Source organism: Parus major, chromosome Z (genome assembly GCF_001522545.3).
Source record: "Parus major isolate Abel chromosome Z, Parus_major1.1, whole genome shotgun sequence".
Taxonomy (NCBI): domain Eukaryota; kingdom Metazoa; phylum Chordata; class Aves; order Passeriformes; family Paridae; genus Parus; species Parus major.
Genome location: NC_031799.1, coordinates 44,052,650 through 44,067,387, shown reverse-complemented (window position 1 = coordinate 44,067,387; position 14,738 = coordinate 44,052,650). Strand labels below are relative to the sequence as shown.

Genomic DNA, 14,738 nt, shown 5'->3' with positions numbered 1-14,738 from the left:
ACATAAATTCTTTCTCTGCTGCAGAAGCTACTACACTTTTTAGAAGCAGAATTAGAGCCTTCACATTCTTCAGCCATGTTCAGCTAGCTCTTAAGCATTAGAAAGCAAAGGAATGTGCAGTTTGAGGTTTCTATGCTTGATTCTGCAAGCAGTTTAACAGGCTCATGGCTATACAGCAACAATCGTATCGACTTTGATGTCTAGTTATTCCACTGAAATTAACATTACACTGTGGCAAAATTCTGTCGTTCCTATCTCCACAGAAAAATACTGCAAGATGGAGATTTCAATTCCACCCTTCACAAGTCAGCAACTTAGAATGCTGCACAGTTCACTGGGTCTGGGTATCCTTGCAGACTGATTAAGCCTCCTCGTATCAAGCACATTCTGAATGATAAACCATTTGTATGACAAGAAGGATAAAACAACACTGTCCCTCAGGCTTAGTAAAATACATCCATATGTCTTTACACTGCAGCAAGAGATGACTTGTGCTCTAACTACACACTATATACAAACTGTTAAAAACTGTTCTAATCTATGCCTTGCCTGTTGTAGTCTGGCTCCTATGATGTTGGCCAGATTTTTGCTGACCGTTCCTCTGCTGGGAGGAGTAATTTATGTCATCCTTGTTTACTCCGTACCCATCCATATAATCATCCTGCCACCAAAGGCCCTACCCAGTGATTCTGCTACTGTATAACCATCTGTCTACAAAGGGAGAAACACCTGACCCCACCTGGACAAGAACTTGACACAACTGAGACTGCCTATCTATTACCCCATCTTCTGCATCCTTACCTGAAAGTTCAAGTCTTTCCACAAACCACTTTGTAACGCCTATTACAAATCGGCTGATATATGTGAGCCCCTCTCTGCAGTTTCACCAGCATACAAGGCACTTGAAAACCATCTCCATAAAACAGATTCAAGTCATTCAAGTGATATTGAGAAATTACCAGCTACACTCTTACTAAAAATGTATCAGCCATTTGGGTTTTTTTAATTGTGCCAGTGAATAAGACAATGGTAACAAGCAGATCTGACACAGTGCTTTACTATTACTCTGAAATTCAAACTGGCTTCCATTCAACAGTGGCAAAGACAATTATTTTTCCTTAGTCCACACTGAATAAATACTCTGAAATTCACACCTTCTAAGAGAAATCTTACAGAAACCATGATGGGATACAAAAGAAAGCTGACAGAACAGTGGGTTTTGTTAGTGGTGCTATCAGTATCCATCCTTTCCTGTTCTGAGGGCAAAGTGCCCATCCAAGAGAACTTCAAGCCTTGTCCCAGCTTTTCTCAGCTGCTGATCCACATCTGGGCACTTTCCCAGAAAAGAAGCTTTAGCAGCTGGAACTCAGTTGTGCCACTGCATGAGCTTTTAAGGGATTTTCAGAAATACTAGTGATGGCCAGGTAACTGCTGACCCATGGATAGCCTCTGCTTCTGCCCCTGTTCCTCCGTCTTTCCTTTGCACGTCTTTCATGTTTGCAGCTTTACAAAGTTTGTCACACAATTAAAACCAGGACTGCTTCACAGGCTGCAGTTTAAATGGGCTAAACTCTTTTTGTGGACTTTATTTAAGGAAGATTTTCATTAATGTTTCCTAATATTGCAAGAAAAATTTAAAACAAAAACAAACAAGACAAAAAACCCAAAGAAAAACATAAACAAAAAAACAAAAACAAACCTGAAAGCCCAAACATTAATCTTCATCAGAATGTATTTTAGATCCTGTTTTGTTCCCCACCTCCCCCCAAGAAAACAAAAGAAAAATCTTGGAAGTTTTTTTTTAGGGGACTTTTTTGCATTATATAAAAAAAGTGCACACATTCCTGTTTCCAAAGCACATGCTCATTCCATCCCTATTGCAATTCTTTTCCATGTAAGTGTTATTTAACCCACTGTATGCCTAAATGAAGGAGATCATAATCACTTTAAAGTAAGATACAAGCATGGCAGTGGAATATACTATCTCTTGCTTTCATGCCTGCTAAAAGCTTTCAGTAGTCTCACAAAACTTAAAGGCTCTTCCAACCCCAGTTAGCTGAGTGAGACCAGGCTTTCTCCAGGAAGGCATGACCAGAATACAGGGATTTCTGCATGGTCACTGCCTTCCCTCAAACTTGGGTCAACTTGACCCACTGGCTGCATCCGGTGGTGCATCTGGAAAACGTCTGTCAAGAAGAACAAATTCCTAAAACTATCAGTCTTTTGTTTGGTAGTGCTAGAACTATCAGAACTTTTTCCTGGGGCCCTTTAGGGGCCTTGGCAATGGAAACACTGAAAAGTACAGGGAAATTAGTTCTGAGTATGAACATATGTACTGTGCTGGGAAACAAGATGGACTTTGTATGTTCGAAGGGGCAAGGAAGCAAGTCAGAGAAGGGGAAGGAATGTCGACTAGGCCTATTTTGGCCAGTTCATATTAACTGACCACATCCCACATCCCACCCTACACTGTGGAGCTGATCCAACACCAGGCTATGCAGCAAGGGGCAGCAAGGGTTCTCTGATCCCATAGCAGCAAGCCCGGGAGAGCCTCAGTTCCTCCGGGAAGGCAGCGCCCGCACGCCCTGGGGATCGAGAGGGCGGGACGCAGCCGAGGCGAGGGCCGAAGAGCCTCTGCCCAGCGGCTGGGGGCCCGGGACCGGGCGGTGCGCGCTTACCAGAAGCCAGTGCTCTTCCAAAAGTGCTGCAGGGGCCGCTCGGCTCGCCGGGCATCCACGTACACCTCGTACGCCGCGGAGCCCGCGCCCAGCGGCACCAGCAGCAGCCACAGCAGCGGCCCCATGGCGCCGCGAGGGCCGCGGGGCCGGGGAGCGGGGCCCCACCGCCGCCCGCTGCCGACGCGCCAGGGCACGCCCAGGGGCCGAGGGGCCCCCGCCCCCCGGAGCCCCGCGGCCGAGGGGGGGGCCTCTTGCCTGCCGCGCTGCTCACGAGTGGCAGCGCTGGGGCCGCTGTCCCGGCGCCGCCGGTTGCCGGGACTCTCCCCCCGGCAGTGCCGCGGGGCGGGCGGCGGCGGCTGCGGCTCTCCCGCGCCCCACACGGGGGCGGTGCGCACCGCCACGCCCGCGCTCCCGGTGCCAGGCCGGGAAGGCCGCGCTGACGGAGCGGAACCGCCCTCCTTCCCCGGAAAAGCGTAGGGACAGGGTGGGAGCTGTGTCCGCTGGCTACGTGTAAACCAATTTATTGATCTCAGCTTGCCAAAGAGGAGCGTGCACTCCCAGCCCAGAAAGGCAACCGCATCCTGGTCTGCATCCAAAGCAGTGTGGGCAGCAGGGCGAGGGAGGGAATTCGCCCCTCTGCTCTGCTCTGGTGAGACCCCCACCTGGAACCCTGCATCCAGCTCTGGGATCCACTACAGGAAGGACGTGGACTTGTTGGAGCAAGTCCAGAAAAGGGCCGTGAAGTTTATAAGGGGACTGAAGAACTTCCCCTACAAAGACAGGCTAAGAAAGTCGGGGCTGTTAAACTGAAAGAAAAGTGTAGCTTAGTTATTGGGAAGAAGTTCTTCACTATGGAGGTGATGAGATGTTGGAGCAGGTTGCCCAGGGAGGTTGTGGATGCCCCCAGGCTGGCTAAGGTCTTGAGCAACCCAGTCTAGTGGCCTATGTCCCTGCCCATGGCAGGGGGGTGTTTGGACTAGATGATCCTGAAGGTCCCTTCCAAACTTTAACATTCTATGTAATACCATGAGTCTATGTAGAGCTTTAAATGTGCTTTATCACACACAGCCTGCAGCTTGATTCTCTTAAGTGCTTGTTTGTTACCATGAACACCTGAGAAGTTGGTTTTCCATGGGGTGTCACTCTTGTCTTCAGGATCATTCTTGTTTACCTGTTGCTGTGCCTTCAGGAATCTTGTCAAGGCTTCCAGGCAGGGAGTCCAGTTCTACGCTAGCTGAACCCTGAGGTGGGACAACAGCTGCCTTTGGGTGACTGCTGCTGCTTGGGCTTCAGTGAGGGCTGATGGCATTTTGCCAGTTGGAGAGGGAGATCAGTGAGAGAAGGACCTTGCACCCACTTAAACTACCTCTTTTGTTAGCTTTCCCTTCAGAGGGATAGACTGGAGGAGATGAACATCTGACAATCAAACATCATACTGTGATTTAACACCTAATTAACTAATTAACACCAACCCTGCACCTCTCTATCTTTAAGTGGGGAAGGTTCATTATGGTGCCAGCACAAGATGCCAGCAGTTCCAGCACCTAGCTGTGATGAACATGGAAACTATCCTTTGCAGAGGAGCCAATTGCTCAGTCCCCAGTTAAAGACTTGTCCACGAATTTCAGCAAAAAGTTGTTTTCAAGGGAGAGTTCTCCTGACTTCCCCAAGGTTCTACCACAGACCATCCCCACTGACATCAGGAAGGCTTGACCTTTGGAGACCAAGCTGCCTTTTCCTCAGAGACTGCTAAAACAGAACTGTTGCGTTCAGCTTGGCTGATTTCGATGTCCAATCTGGAAGACAAGGTGTAAAACCAAAACCAATACCAAAATTTCTTTTTGGCCAGGAAACTTTGTCAGTCCTCAGGCATGTTGTACAAAGTCCTGAAACACCACAGAGCCATGGATGTAAAATGGTGTTCCATTACTATTTCAGAGAAGTCTCTCTCAGAGCTCCAGGAAAGTCTCTTCCCTGGGAGTCTGACAAGAACATGACTTCCAGAGCACTTCCAGGAGGGTCCTTCTCAGAGATTGGGGTACGGGCTAAAGAGAATGCCTCCCTTGGTTTATGCAGCTTATCCCAATGGATGGGCAAGTGCTGCATGTAGCACACCAGCCACACCAGGCCTGAACTTGGGAGACAAAAGAGAAGTCAAAACCCCTGCTAGAGGAGAAACTCAACAAAAGGCTCTGCCACCCACAGGTTTCTCTTCCATATCTAAAAAAGCAGCTAACAATACTTTTTAAGGTACTTCTGAAGAACTGCAATTTCCCACAGGAAATCTTTTCTCACAGAGAGAACCAGAGCTGCTCTGGTGCCTCCTGCCAGAGAAGGAAAATCTAGCAGAGTCATCTTCACCCCGTGAAGGAGCCCAATACACCTCTGTTCCTAAAGCATCTGAGGGCTGCTGGAGAGAGAGCAGCTGGGAGCATATGGCTTGTTTTTTCCCAATCAAGGTAGTCAACTGGATCAACATGTTCTGGCAGCATTTGCAGATCAGATGCCAGACTACACTGGTGAAGCTCAGTTGTCTGCTCTGCAATCCTCCCAATCCTATTCTTCCAGGGGCAGCACAGATGCCAAGAGTACCTCAGATTACCTCCAACACACAGTTTGCCTAGGTTTAAAAATCTGATTAAGTGTTAAACCTGTATGCTTAGGTTTCTGTGAGCATGGTTCTAGAGATTGTCAGGCAGAGCCATGATAAAAACCTTGGTCAAGGGGACATTCTCCTTTTTCCTTTGACTTTCTGTTCTGCTCCTCCAAGGGCTGAGAAGTGTCCAGCAGCAGTTTTTTTCTGTGGAGCATTTTACCAGGGAGCTTTCCCACACTTGACACTCTCACCCAAAGTACACGGAGGATTTTACCACAGCCTCTTCCCATCTCCCTGCAAAGACTGAGTGAGAGTTCTTCCTGTACTGAGGCATTCCTGAGGAGGCACACAGGTATTGGGAATGGAGAGCAGCACTGTTCACTGGCCCTTTCCAGTCTATTGAGGCTGACCCTTCCCAGCTGTCTGGCCAGCTTAAAATCCAGTGTCTCAAACTGGGTGGATGGGAGACGTAAATCTGTTACTCCTGAGCTGAGTCATTCCTCTGAGAAAGAGTGCTTAAGGCATTTAGTCCCATCAGCTCTCCCTGCAGCATCCCTGAAGATGTTCTGAGAATATAGATGTTCCAGGCTCCTTCAGACATGTCAAGGAGTTGGTAACTTCCTGCTGCTTTTTCTTTCTTTGTGAAGAGATACCTGCACTATGCACTGGAAATTTGGGTATGTGTTGAGGAGTGTTGTGTGTGTGTGAGTTGTGAATGTATGTGTGTGCTTTTCTGTTCAGATGCCTCCAGTTAATGTAGTACCTAATTGAATTACAAGCTTGGCTTTAAAGACCATCCCTGGAAATGCCAAGATGGCTTTGTCACACAGCCATCTCATGCCACATAGCAGAACAAGATTTTTACTGTAGCATATGAAACTTGAAGTCTAGAAAATCATCTGGAGTTATCTGGATATTTTTGTAATAGCTAACTACTGTTGTAAATTACTAACTATTGGTGATGCCTTCCAAGGTTTATGACAGCCTTTGCTTCTTTAATGACTACACATTCCCACATGGTAGCAGCTGGTCTTTGGGCAGATGCACTCAGCTGAATAGTCTCAAGTTTCATGTTACATCTAATCCAGTGTAATTGGGACTTCTGTCCTGCTCTTCTTCCCTGCCACTACTTGCCTGTTCTGTTGTTTCCCATATGTCAGGTCCAATACCAAGGAAGCTCAAAGGAGGATAATTCATCCAGCTGACTGCCTAGGAAGCATCTCCTTTTTTGAGTCAGTTTGTTTTCTGGTGCACTGTTTTTTTTTCTGGCAAGCTGCAGAGACATGACGCTGTGAAGCTTGGTAGTCCACGACAGAAGAAGCACAGGGACAGAGGCAGGAGAGAATGAGACTGGCCCTGACTGAACTGCCTGCTGGTAGGCTAGAGAAAGGCATAGTATGAAATTGTGCTCCAGCTCTTGCATCTTCATGGCTTCCATAGAATGGTTAGCCTTGTCAAATGTAACTCTGAAGTGATCCTGTTTCTTGCAGGAGTCTAGCAGTTTGATACACCCATCTCAGTCACCAAACTCCTGCTGCACTCATATTTCTGTAACATACTGAAGGTATCAGACATACATATCTCACATTGGGAATCTTGTCAGCAACATGGCATGAATCTTAGTCCTGCTTTTCTTATGGACAGCTTGTTTTCAAAGCTCAGCTTATGACAATGTTGCAGCTTTTACCTATGATCCGGTGGCCTGGGTGAGCCTCAAGATTTCCTACTTCCTCCATTTATTTCCAGCCTTTGGGATGAGTTGTTGAGCTGGATGTGGCCTGCAGCTATCTGTTGCCTTTCCCCTTGGTGGGACAGTGCTATGCTGCCTCGAGACATGCAGTACCTCTAGCACTAAGTTTCTGCCACAGGCTGTGCAGGTTGCAGACAGACATAATACCTGCTCCATGGTGGTGATTGCCTGTGCTGGACTTGCTTTTCTTGCAGTGATCACCCCCAGGCAGAAGTGGCACATGATGCAGGAACAGGGGTGCACTACTGAGGGAGCTTGAATGCTTGAAGGTTCCCGGGACATATCATGGTAGAGTTGCGTGGGATTGCTGAGGGTTGATCAGTTGTATAGGAGAGAAGAGGGTGCGTTACTCTGTTGTACAGTGTGGTGTGCTGTTTGCTCCCAAGGGCTTCAGATTTTTTAGTTTCTGCTTCTTTCCTGGTGTGATGCCATATATTTTTTTTTCCAGCTCCCACTTTTGGTCTAGATACAATTCTGACAAGTTAAGAAGTGTTTCATGGCTTTTCCAGTGGACTTTCTAGGCTTCATAGCAAAGGTGGAGGTGTTCTGTGCCCTGAGGAGACCAAGTGCTGGTATACAACATAGTCTGGGAAGATGCAAACAGGCTCAGAGTGATGAAAATACTTTGCAGCTCTTTACAAGTGCTTTCCTCATCATACTTAGTTTGCCTAAGAGATAATTAGGAAGTCTTGTTATCACCTCTGCTGAATACAACAAATTTAACAATTATTATGTGAATACTTGAAATTCTAGACACCATCCATGTACATATCTCTAATGTCCCAAAGCTGGCTGCATGCAAGGCCAGGATTTGACATCTCCTTGCTTTTATGATACCTCAGTATATTTCATCCAGTGCATGTAGCCTAGGGTTATTTGTTAAATGATCTCTCATTTTTCCAGGGACATGTACCTTATCACCCAGATGTCACCTTCCATTCCACCATGATTGAACATGACTCAAGGGGATTGTTTTGCTGCAGTTCAGCACTGTACAACTATTTTTTGCATCAGACATCTAATTCTGTCATTATGACTGTTAGGCTGAGGGCTTCACATCAGCCTGACAAGTCTTAGGGCTTGTCTTGGCCTGAGATTGTTTTAGCTGTGGTAAGGACTGTTTGATAGTTGTGTGACTGCTTCCTAAATTTTTACAGCTTAGCTCAATGAATAGCATCCAGGGTAAAATGTAAGAGGCCTCAGCAAGGGCTACCTTATCCCCTGCCAGAGGAAACTGGATCCTTATCACCAGCCCCATCCACTGCTTCTGAACTGAGGAGTAAGGCAGGGCCTGAGTGACAAATGGGGTCAGCCCAGAGGCCAGGTCATTAAATTGGACCAGGCAAGCATTGTGACAGGACAAGTCTGGGGCCAAGCTGGGAAGTCAGTCTATGAATCAGTCAGTCTAGATTAAAGATCTGTGGCCACACGTAGGCCGTGCTGAGATCAGCACTTGTGCAAGATAGCTTGGGTAGGGGTTGAAACCCCTCTGGAATGGGGCTTCTGGGTTGAAAGGGAAAGGTGTTGCAAACAATGACAATATGTAGTTCTCATAGATAGAAAGGACTAATGTAAAGTTGCAGTGTTCTTCCTATAATGGGTTAAGTACCAGTTCCTCCACTTCAGGAGGATTGGGGCATTGGGTTTGAGACTAGTATGTATTCCATCTACACTTAGCTTGGGAGGGAAATAAATCTGAAAGATTTTACTACCAGTTGTAAATTTCTGGATTTGCTCCACTGTCCCTGAATAAAGAGGAACACTGAGTGTCAAAGTTTAGATGGGAACAGATTTTATTAACAAAACATCGAAAATAGCCCTAAATGGGGCTCAGGCAACCACACTAGAATGACCAAGAGCCTACATTTGATGAAGAAATGGGCATGCCAAGGACAGTGATACCAGCTTTCTGCCTGGGGAGAGCTTGTGTCCTCCCTAAGTTTGAGGACTCAGAAGGACAATGGCAGGCTAAACTTAAGGATAGAGAAAAATGATAGATAGTAGGAATTTAATTTGTATCAGTCTCACTCTTATTTTCACAGTGTTGATTTTACTGTAACTGAACCAAAGATAGTGACCTCCTGTATTTTAGTTAGACTGTGGAGACCCTAATTAAACTAATAATATATTCTGAGCTCCACATATAATCTGTATTCCCTTTTGCCCATAGCAAAATTCATTTTAGAATGTAGGAAGAGCGTTGTAGAGATACTGGAGAGAATGGCATTGATGTTAATGGCAATCATATCTGTTACAAATGGAGTCAGGTAGAAGCAAGGCAGCACTATGTTGGTTAGCTGAGGGTGATACACTGCCTTGCATCCTTCTAACAAGCCACCTTTTCTCCTCAGTTCCCTCTTTGGCTGCATCAGCTCTTCAGGGTAAAAATTGCCAGGTATTTGTGTGGCACCCTACATAGTAATTTATTTTACTACTCCTTTAGGTCCCTGGGTAGAATGAAGAGTTGAATGTATTTACCTATGGCCAGAGCATGTTCCACCTCTTGCTTTGAGGAAGGGAGGCTGATTGTGGAGGGAAGAACAGATTTGTCCCTCAAACCCCAACAGTCTTTGATACTGTCTTTGCTGCTAGAACTGGCATCAGTGGACAGAGCATGGGGAGTTGATTTCCACAGCTTGTTCTGCCAAGCCCATTTCAAGAGAAGTCAGGGTAGACAACATAAACTGCTCTTCCCTCGTTCATCCATTCATTGCTGAAGGCAGTCAGGTTGGTCAAGTATGATTTCCCTTTAGTGAATCCATGCTGACTACTCCTGACCACCTTCTTGTCATATATGTGGATAGAGATGGCCTCATTTCAGAATGAGGTGCTCTCTATCACCTTTCCAGGGTCTGAGGTAAGGCTGACTGGTCAGTAGTTCCCTGGGTTCTTCTTCTAGCTCTTTATGAGGACTGGGGTGACATTTCCTTTCTTCCAGTCCTCAGCCAGCTATCCTGACCACCATGGCTTCTCAAAGATCAAGTTTATACACTGTCTGCAACTCTCTGATACCTTATGTGCACAGGGTCTGGATGAGAAGAGGTAGTGGATCTATTTTATCCTATATCAGCACCTTTATTATATCCTATCCCAGCACCTTTCTTCTTCATAATTGGGAATTGCTGAACACCAGAAGGGAAACTTTCAAATTCAGTGGTTCAGCAACTACCGTGCAAAGAAAACCAGTTTAACCCTTTCTTATAGACATTATACTTCATGGTAAAGTGAGGTTGTGATCAGCCACTGGTAGCTGGGGCATCTATGGTTACAGTTTTCAGGTACTCCCAAATGCTACAAGCCATGCATGCCAGCTTTTATTTTGCAGCTGGTCCAGATGGGTTTATTATTTATATGTCTTGTTTTAGTTGATCACTTAACTTATCATTTACCATAATGCTGTGTAAATAGAATCCAAGAGACTTTTTTTTACTTTTTTTTTTTTTTTTGTGAATTAGAATTAAAATCATCTGTATTCAGTCTAAAAGCAAGTTTTGGAAATCTGTGATGCTTGTTGTGCTAGTAGAAAGGATGACTCATGGATGGAACAGGTTAGATGCCAGTCAACAATTAATAAATACTCGTTTGGAAGTCTGCCCCCAAAATGGAAAAGCACAGGATGTACACATCCTGACTTGTTTGTTCCATAGGACATGGATTGTAACTGATGTTTTGTGTGGGCTGTGGAGAGGCAGAGGCAAAAATAATAACAAGTCTCTAGAAAAATCAGAATGGGCACTCTCTGAATCCTCTGGAAAGCTTAAATTGGCACTTTTGTCTAATCAAGCCAACTCAGATGTACTCAGTTAAAATTACATCTCCTTTTCAAAGCTATTTGCCACTTGGACACCAAGTATAGCCATAATTTCTTTATTAAACTTCCTGTGGCTATGACATGAGCTTGTGAGTCAACCTATTAGAAGCTTTTCCAGTTATGAACCATGCCAATAACTGAGACATAAGTACTTTTGCAGTGCTGTGCTTGTGAAGCAGGTGAAGAAAACTAAAGGCATTGGGGCACTACCCCTTTCAAAACAAAGACTAAAGATGTTTTCGTCTGCCTTCTCAGCTTTATTGCTTATAACCAGTCCACCAAAGTTCAGAAAGAAGGGCTCTTTCATTCTACCAGTGCTACAGCAAACCTGTGGTGTGTCTCTAATCCCTTTTATGTCTATCTCGTATAAGCCCTAATTAATGTTTAATTCATTACTAAAGTCTTCCATTAAGGAATCACTTTATTTCTGGGAGGCACGGGGCCATCACAACTAATATGTATCATTTGTTTGACAGTTTTATGGTTCAGCTGGAACAATTTGCAGAGCTGTCCATCAGTATCTTCCCTGTAGCTTTGCAGCCTTTCTATTTTAGTCATGAACTGCAGAACAGAGCAGGATAACAGGCCACTAAGTGATACTTAGAAACTGAAGGAATAAAGCTCAGGAAAGCCACTGGAAATACTTTTCCTAATAATTTATTAAGTTGTTTTAGTTGTTTTGCAAAGGTTTAATGCTAGTGCAGTAGAAGAGGAGCTGTGCTTCAGAGATATCTTCTCAGCAGTGCAAAACTTGGAATATTTTTGTTCCATGGGTTTACACAGTTCTCTCTATCAAGAAGTAGCACTAACTGCCAGGTCTCTGAAGGTGTCTGGAGGATAACAGATATCTCTGCTGTCTTAGTGTGACCTTGGAAGTGTGCTGTCAAAGGCTGGTAAAAAGCCTTTCTGTGCTCTCCCAGTGTTTGGGGCATCAGATAAGGCACCAGAAGGGAGAAAGGAAGAGATGTCAACAACTTCAGCTGTTGGGCAGCTCTGCAGGTGCATTGCCTTGCGGTACCAGAGCAAATCTGTGACCTAAGCCCTCCAGAGCTGGGCAATCTCAGGCTGTCTGTGATATGGCTTTGCATCTCCTTTAGGTACTTGATTATTTGGCATATATCCTCCCCTGCACTACCTGTCTTAGACTCATAACAGACCTCGTATCTTGATCAGTTTATCTGTGCTCACAGTTTTACATGAGCCGTTAATAAATGGTGACAGTTTATAAAATTGTGATAAAATTCCCATTTCATTGCCATTCCAAATGATAGTGCAGAATATTCATGGCCAGAGTTTCATACAGCTTCCCCATGAAGCCCATTCTTCTACAGGAGCAATGACCAGTCCCAGGACAACAGCCTCTTGCCAGCTGCTTCACTATTTTATACAGTGCTTCCTACAGGCTTTCTGTAATGGCAGGAGTCTGCTAAAGCACACAGTACTGTCATGTGAAAATCCCAGGGTTTGTACCTCAGCCTTATAGCCATGCTTAGCCTGATGCAGAGTGACAAAACAAGTAATCCTGAAATTATGTGTGCACAGTGGTACCCAAGCTAAAGTAAGGTGGACTTGTTGCATGGCTTGAAAGATTGTTGCTGTGTTTGCCCACGCGTTTCCATTCAAGGAGAAGGTGTAGGTTATAATTGTGGGTAGATAATTAATGGGAAATCTTCCCATGTAAGGTTTTCACATTTGCACAGTGGCGGAGTGGGTGTGCTTAAGTTAACTGAGTATTTTTTTTTTCAGAGAAAAGAACTCTTAAAATAATGCGTGTTAAAATAGGCTGGTTTTGAAGATCACACAACATAATAAAAGAGACCACAAGGTCATTCAGCTTCAAGGGTTTGCAGCTGCTTCCCACACAGAAATGTGAATTGTTTTGCACAGTTAGAATTCCTAGTTTTACCTCTTTCTGAAAATGGACTGGTAAACTCATTGAGCTGGAGCATAACTGCTTTCCTCCAGAGCCCAAAGCACATTTAGCAGCTCAGCAGATATGAGCATTGCACACTCATTTGGGATTTTATGGATATATGCATCTGTACCATTACATTCTGTGGTGCAGCCTGATCTGGAGAGAACAGCACTACTGGAGGGATGAGATTAACACAGTGCATCCATTTCAAGGAGTCCTCGCACTTAACCTTCTCTATCTATCAAAATGATACATGTAAAAATGTATATGCATGCAGAGACACAAACACAAAACTCTTACCAAGAGAGTCAACTCTCAACTTCTTGTCAATGAGTAGTTACTGTCTGCAAACAGGTCTCCTTAGAGTGGTGACATCCTACATTATCCTTTTCCTACATGGTGGTTTCATTTTACTTTATGGGGCATATTTTCCTGCTCCCAGGTTTCCATCTGACTAAACCTTTTATTTTCCAAACCAGATCATCTTCTTTCGCTTTTGTTTTGCAAACTTCCACCATACTGATAAAAATTTTTTCACAGTTGTTGGATTTTTTTTGGTTGAAGGTGGAAGGATGAAACAAGCTATAGTAACAAGAGAAACAAAATAGAACTGATAAATATCTTTGATAGGTAATTATTTAAGAAGTAACAAAGTATTCTGTGGGTACAGACTACCAAGGCAGTAAAATCTAGATGTGTTTATCAGACTGGCTTTGAATTTTAATAGTTTTCCCTTCCTAAAATAAACCATTTTCTTTTAAAGATATCTAACTTCAAAAAACCTATCAAATTAGAATTTAAACAGAAATTATTTTACCTGAAAAATTTCTGCTGGCCACAGAGGTAACCAAGAAAAATTAGGTGCTCTTTGCAAAAAATGTGTTTCGTTAAATTTTCTGACATCTTGCAAACTTTGATCTTTTCTGAATTGCAAGGATTCTAGCCATCTCTAAACAACAGGATCCTGTTGGCTGAGCTATCAACACTTTAGTTCCAGCAGATGTTAGCTGTCATTGCTGCTCACTTCTCATGGTCTGCTCAGGGAATTTCACCCTTTGCTCTTCCTTGTCAAGCTGCAGCTCAGTGACAATGTAAATATGTCAGACAATCAGTGACCCACTCTTGCTTGTCTTGGTGCTGATGTTTGACATGGTACCAACACGCTGTGATGCCCAGTTGACACTGTGTGTCAGTTTGGCCTCTTCATCATGTCTTCCCCCTAATGTTCACATTTATGGCCCTGGAACATTTTAACTGAATTTGGACCCTGAATCCAAGGGGTGTCCTGCCAATTTTCATTTACTTTCTCCACTTTTGATTCAAAACTGCTTCATGTTCCGTAGTACAAATTAATGACAGTTGAAACTTGTCTTTTTATGCACATTCCATCTCAACACATGCTCTGGCTTCAATTATATCTTCATATTTACCTCCCTCCTTAAGCAGGTAATGCAGGATGATTTAAGATGCTTTTAATAATGTATTACTGTGTGCTCTGACAAAAAACAAATCACAATACTTAGTTTCAGCACTCAGCTGCCCGACTCTATTGCTGATTGTTATCATATATTTTGCACCAGTTTTTGCTTCATCAGATACTGATTTAGATGAGTCATGACCTCAAACACCATAGATGTACAATATTACTGGTACAATGCCTTAAGGCATCTGTCATATAAAGTTGACATAGGACCTGCTGCACAGCCTCTGGAGGCCTGCAAAGGAATTGTCATTTTTTTCCTCACTTCTGTCACCCAATTTTGTCCATAAAATCAAGTATATTGTTCTCATTATTTATGTAAGTCTACCCTGATGATTATCCATCTGAACATCTTTCTTGTTACTGCCTACGTTTCAAATTTTAGAGGGTGTTGGGTGGTACAAGCAAACAGAGAATGGATTCTGTGCCATTCTCAGAGCTTAGAGAAGATTTGAGATACAAAACTTAGTTATCTTCTTGTGCCAGGTGAACAAAAGAGGGTAAAAAG

General features: G+C 44.2%; 1 protein-coding gene across 1 annotated transcript in view; it reads right to left on the bottom strand.

Moving 5' to 3' along the window:
* Window positions 1–2,851, bottom strand: part of IDUA (alpha-L-iduronidase) — a 45,558-nt gene extending 42,707 nt beyond the window's left edge. Inside the window, exon 1 of the mRNA XM_015653331.3 lies at window positions 2,679–2,851. Coding sequence (XP_015508817.1) covers window positions 2,679–2,803 — 125 coding nt within the window. The 5' untranslated portion in view covers window positions 2,804–2,851. The remainder of the gene's footprint in view (window positions 1–2,678) is intronic.
* Between the last annotated feature and the right edge of the window lie 11,887 nt (window positions 2,852–14,738).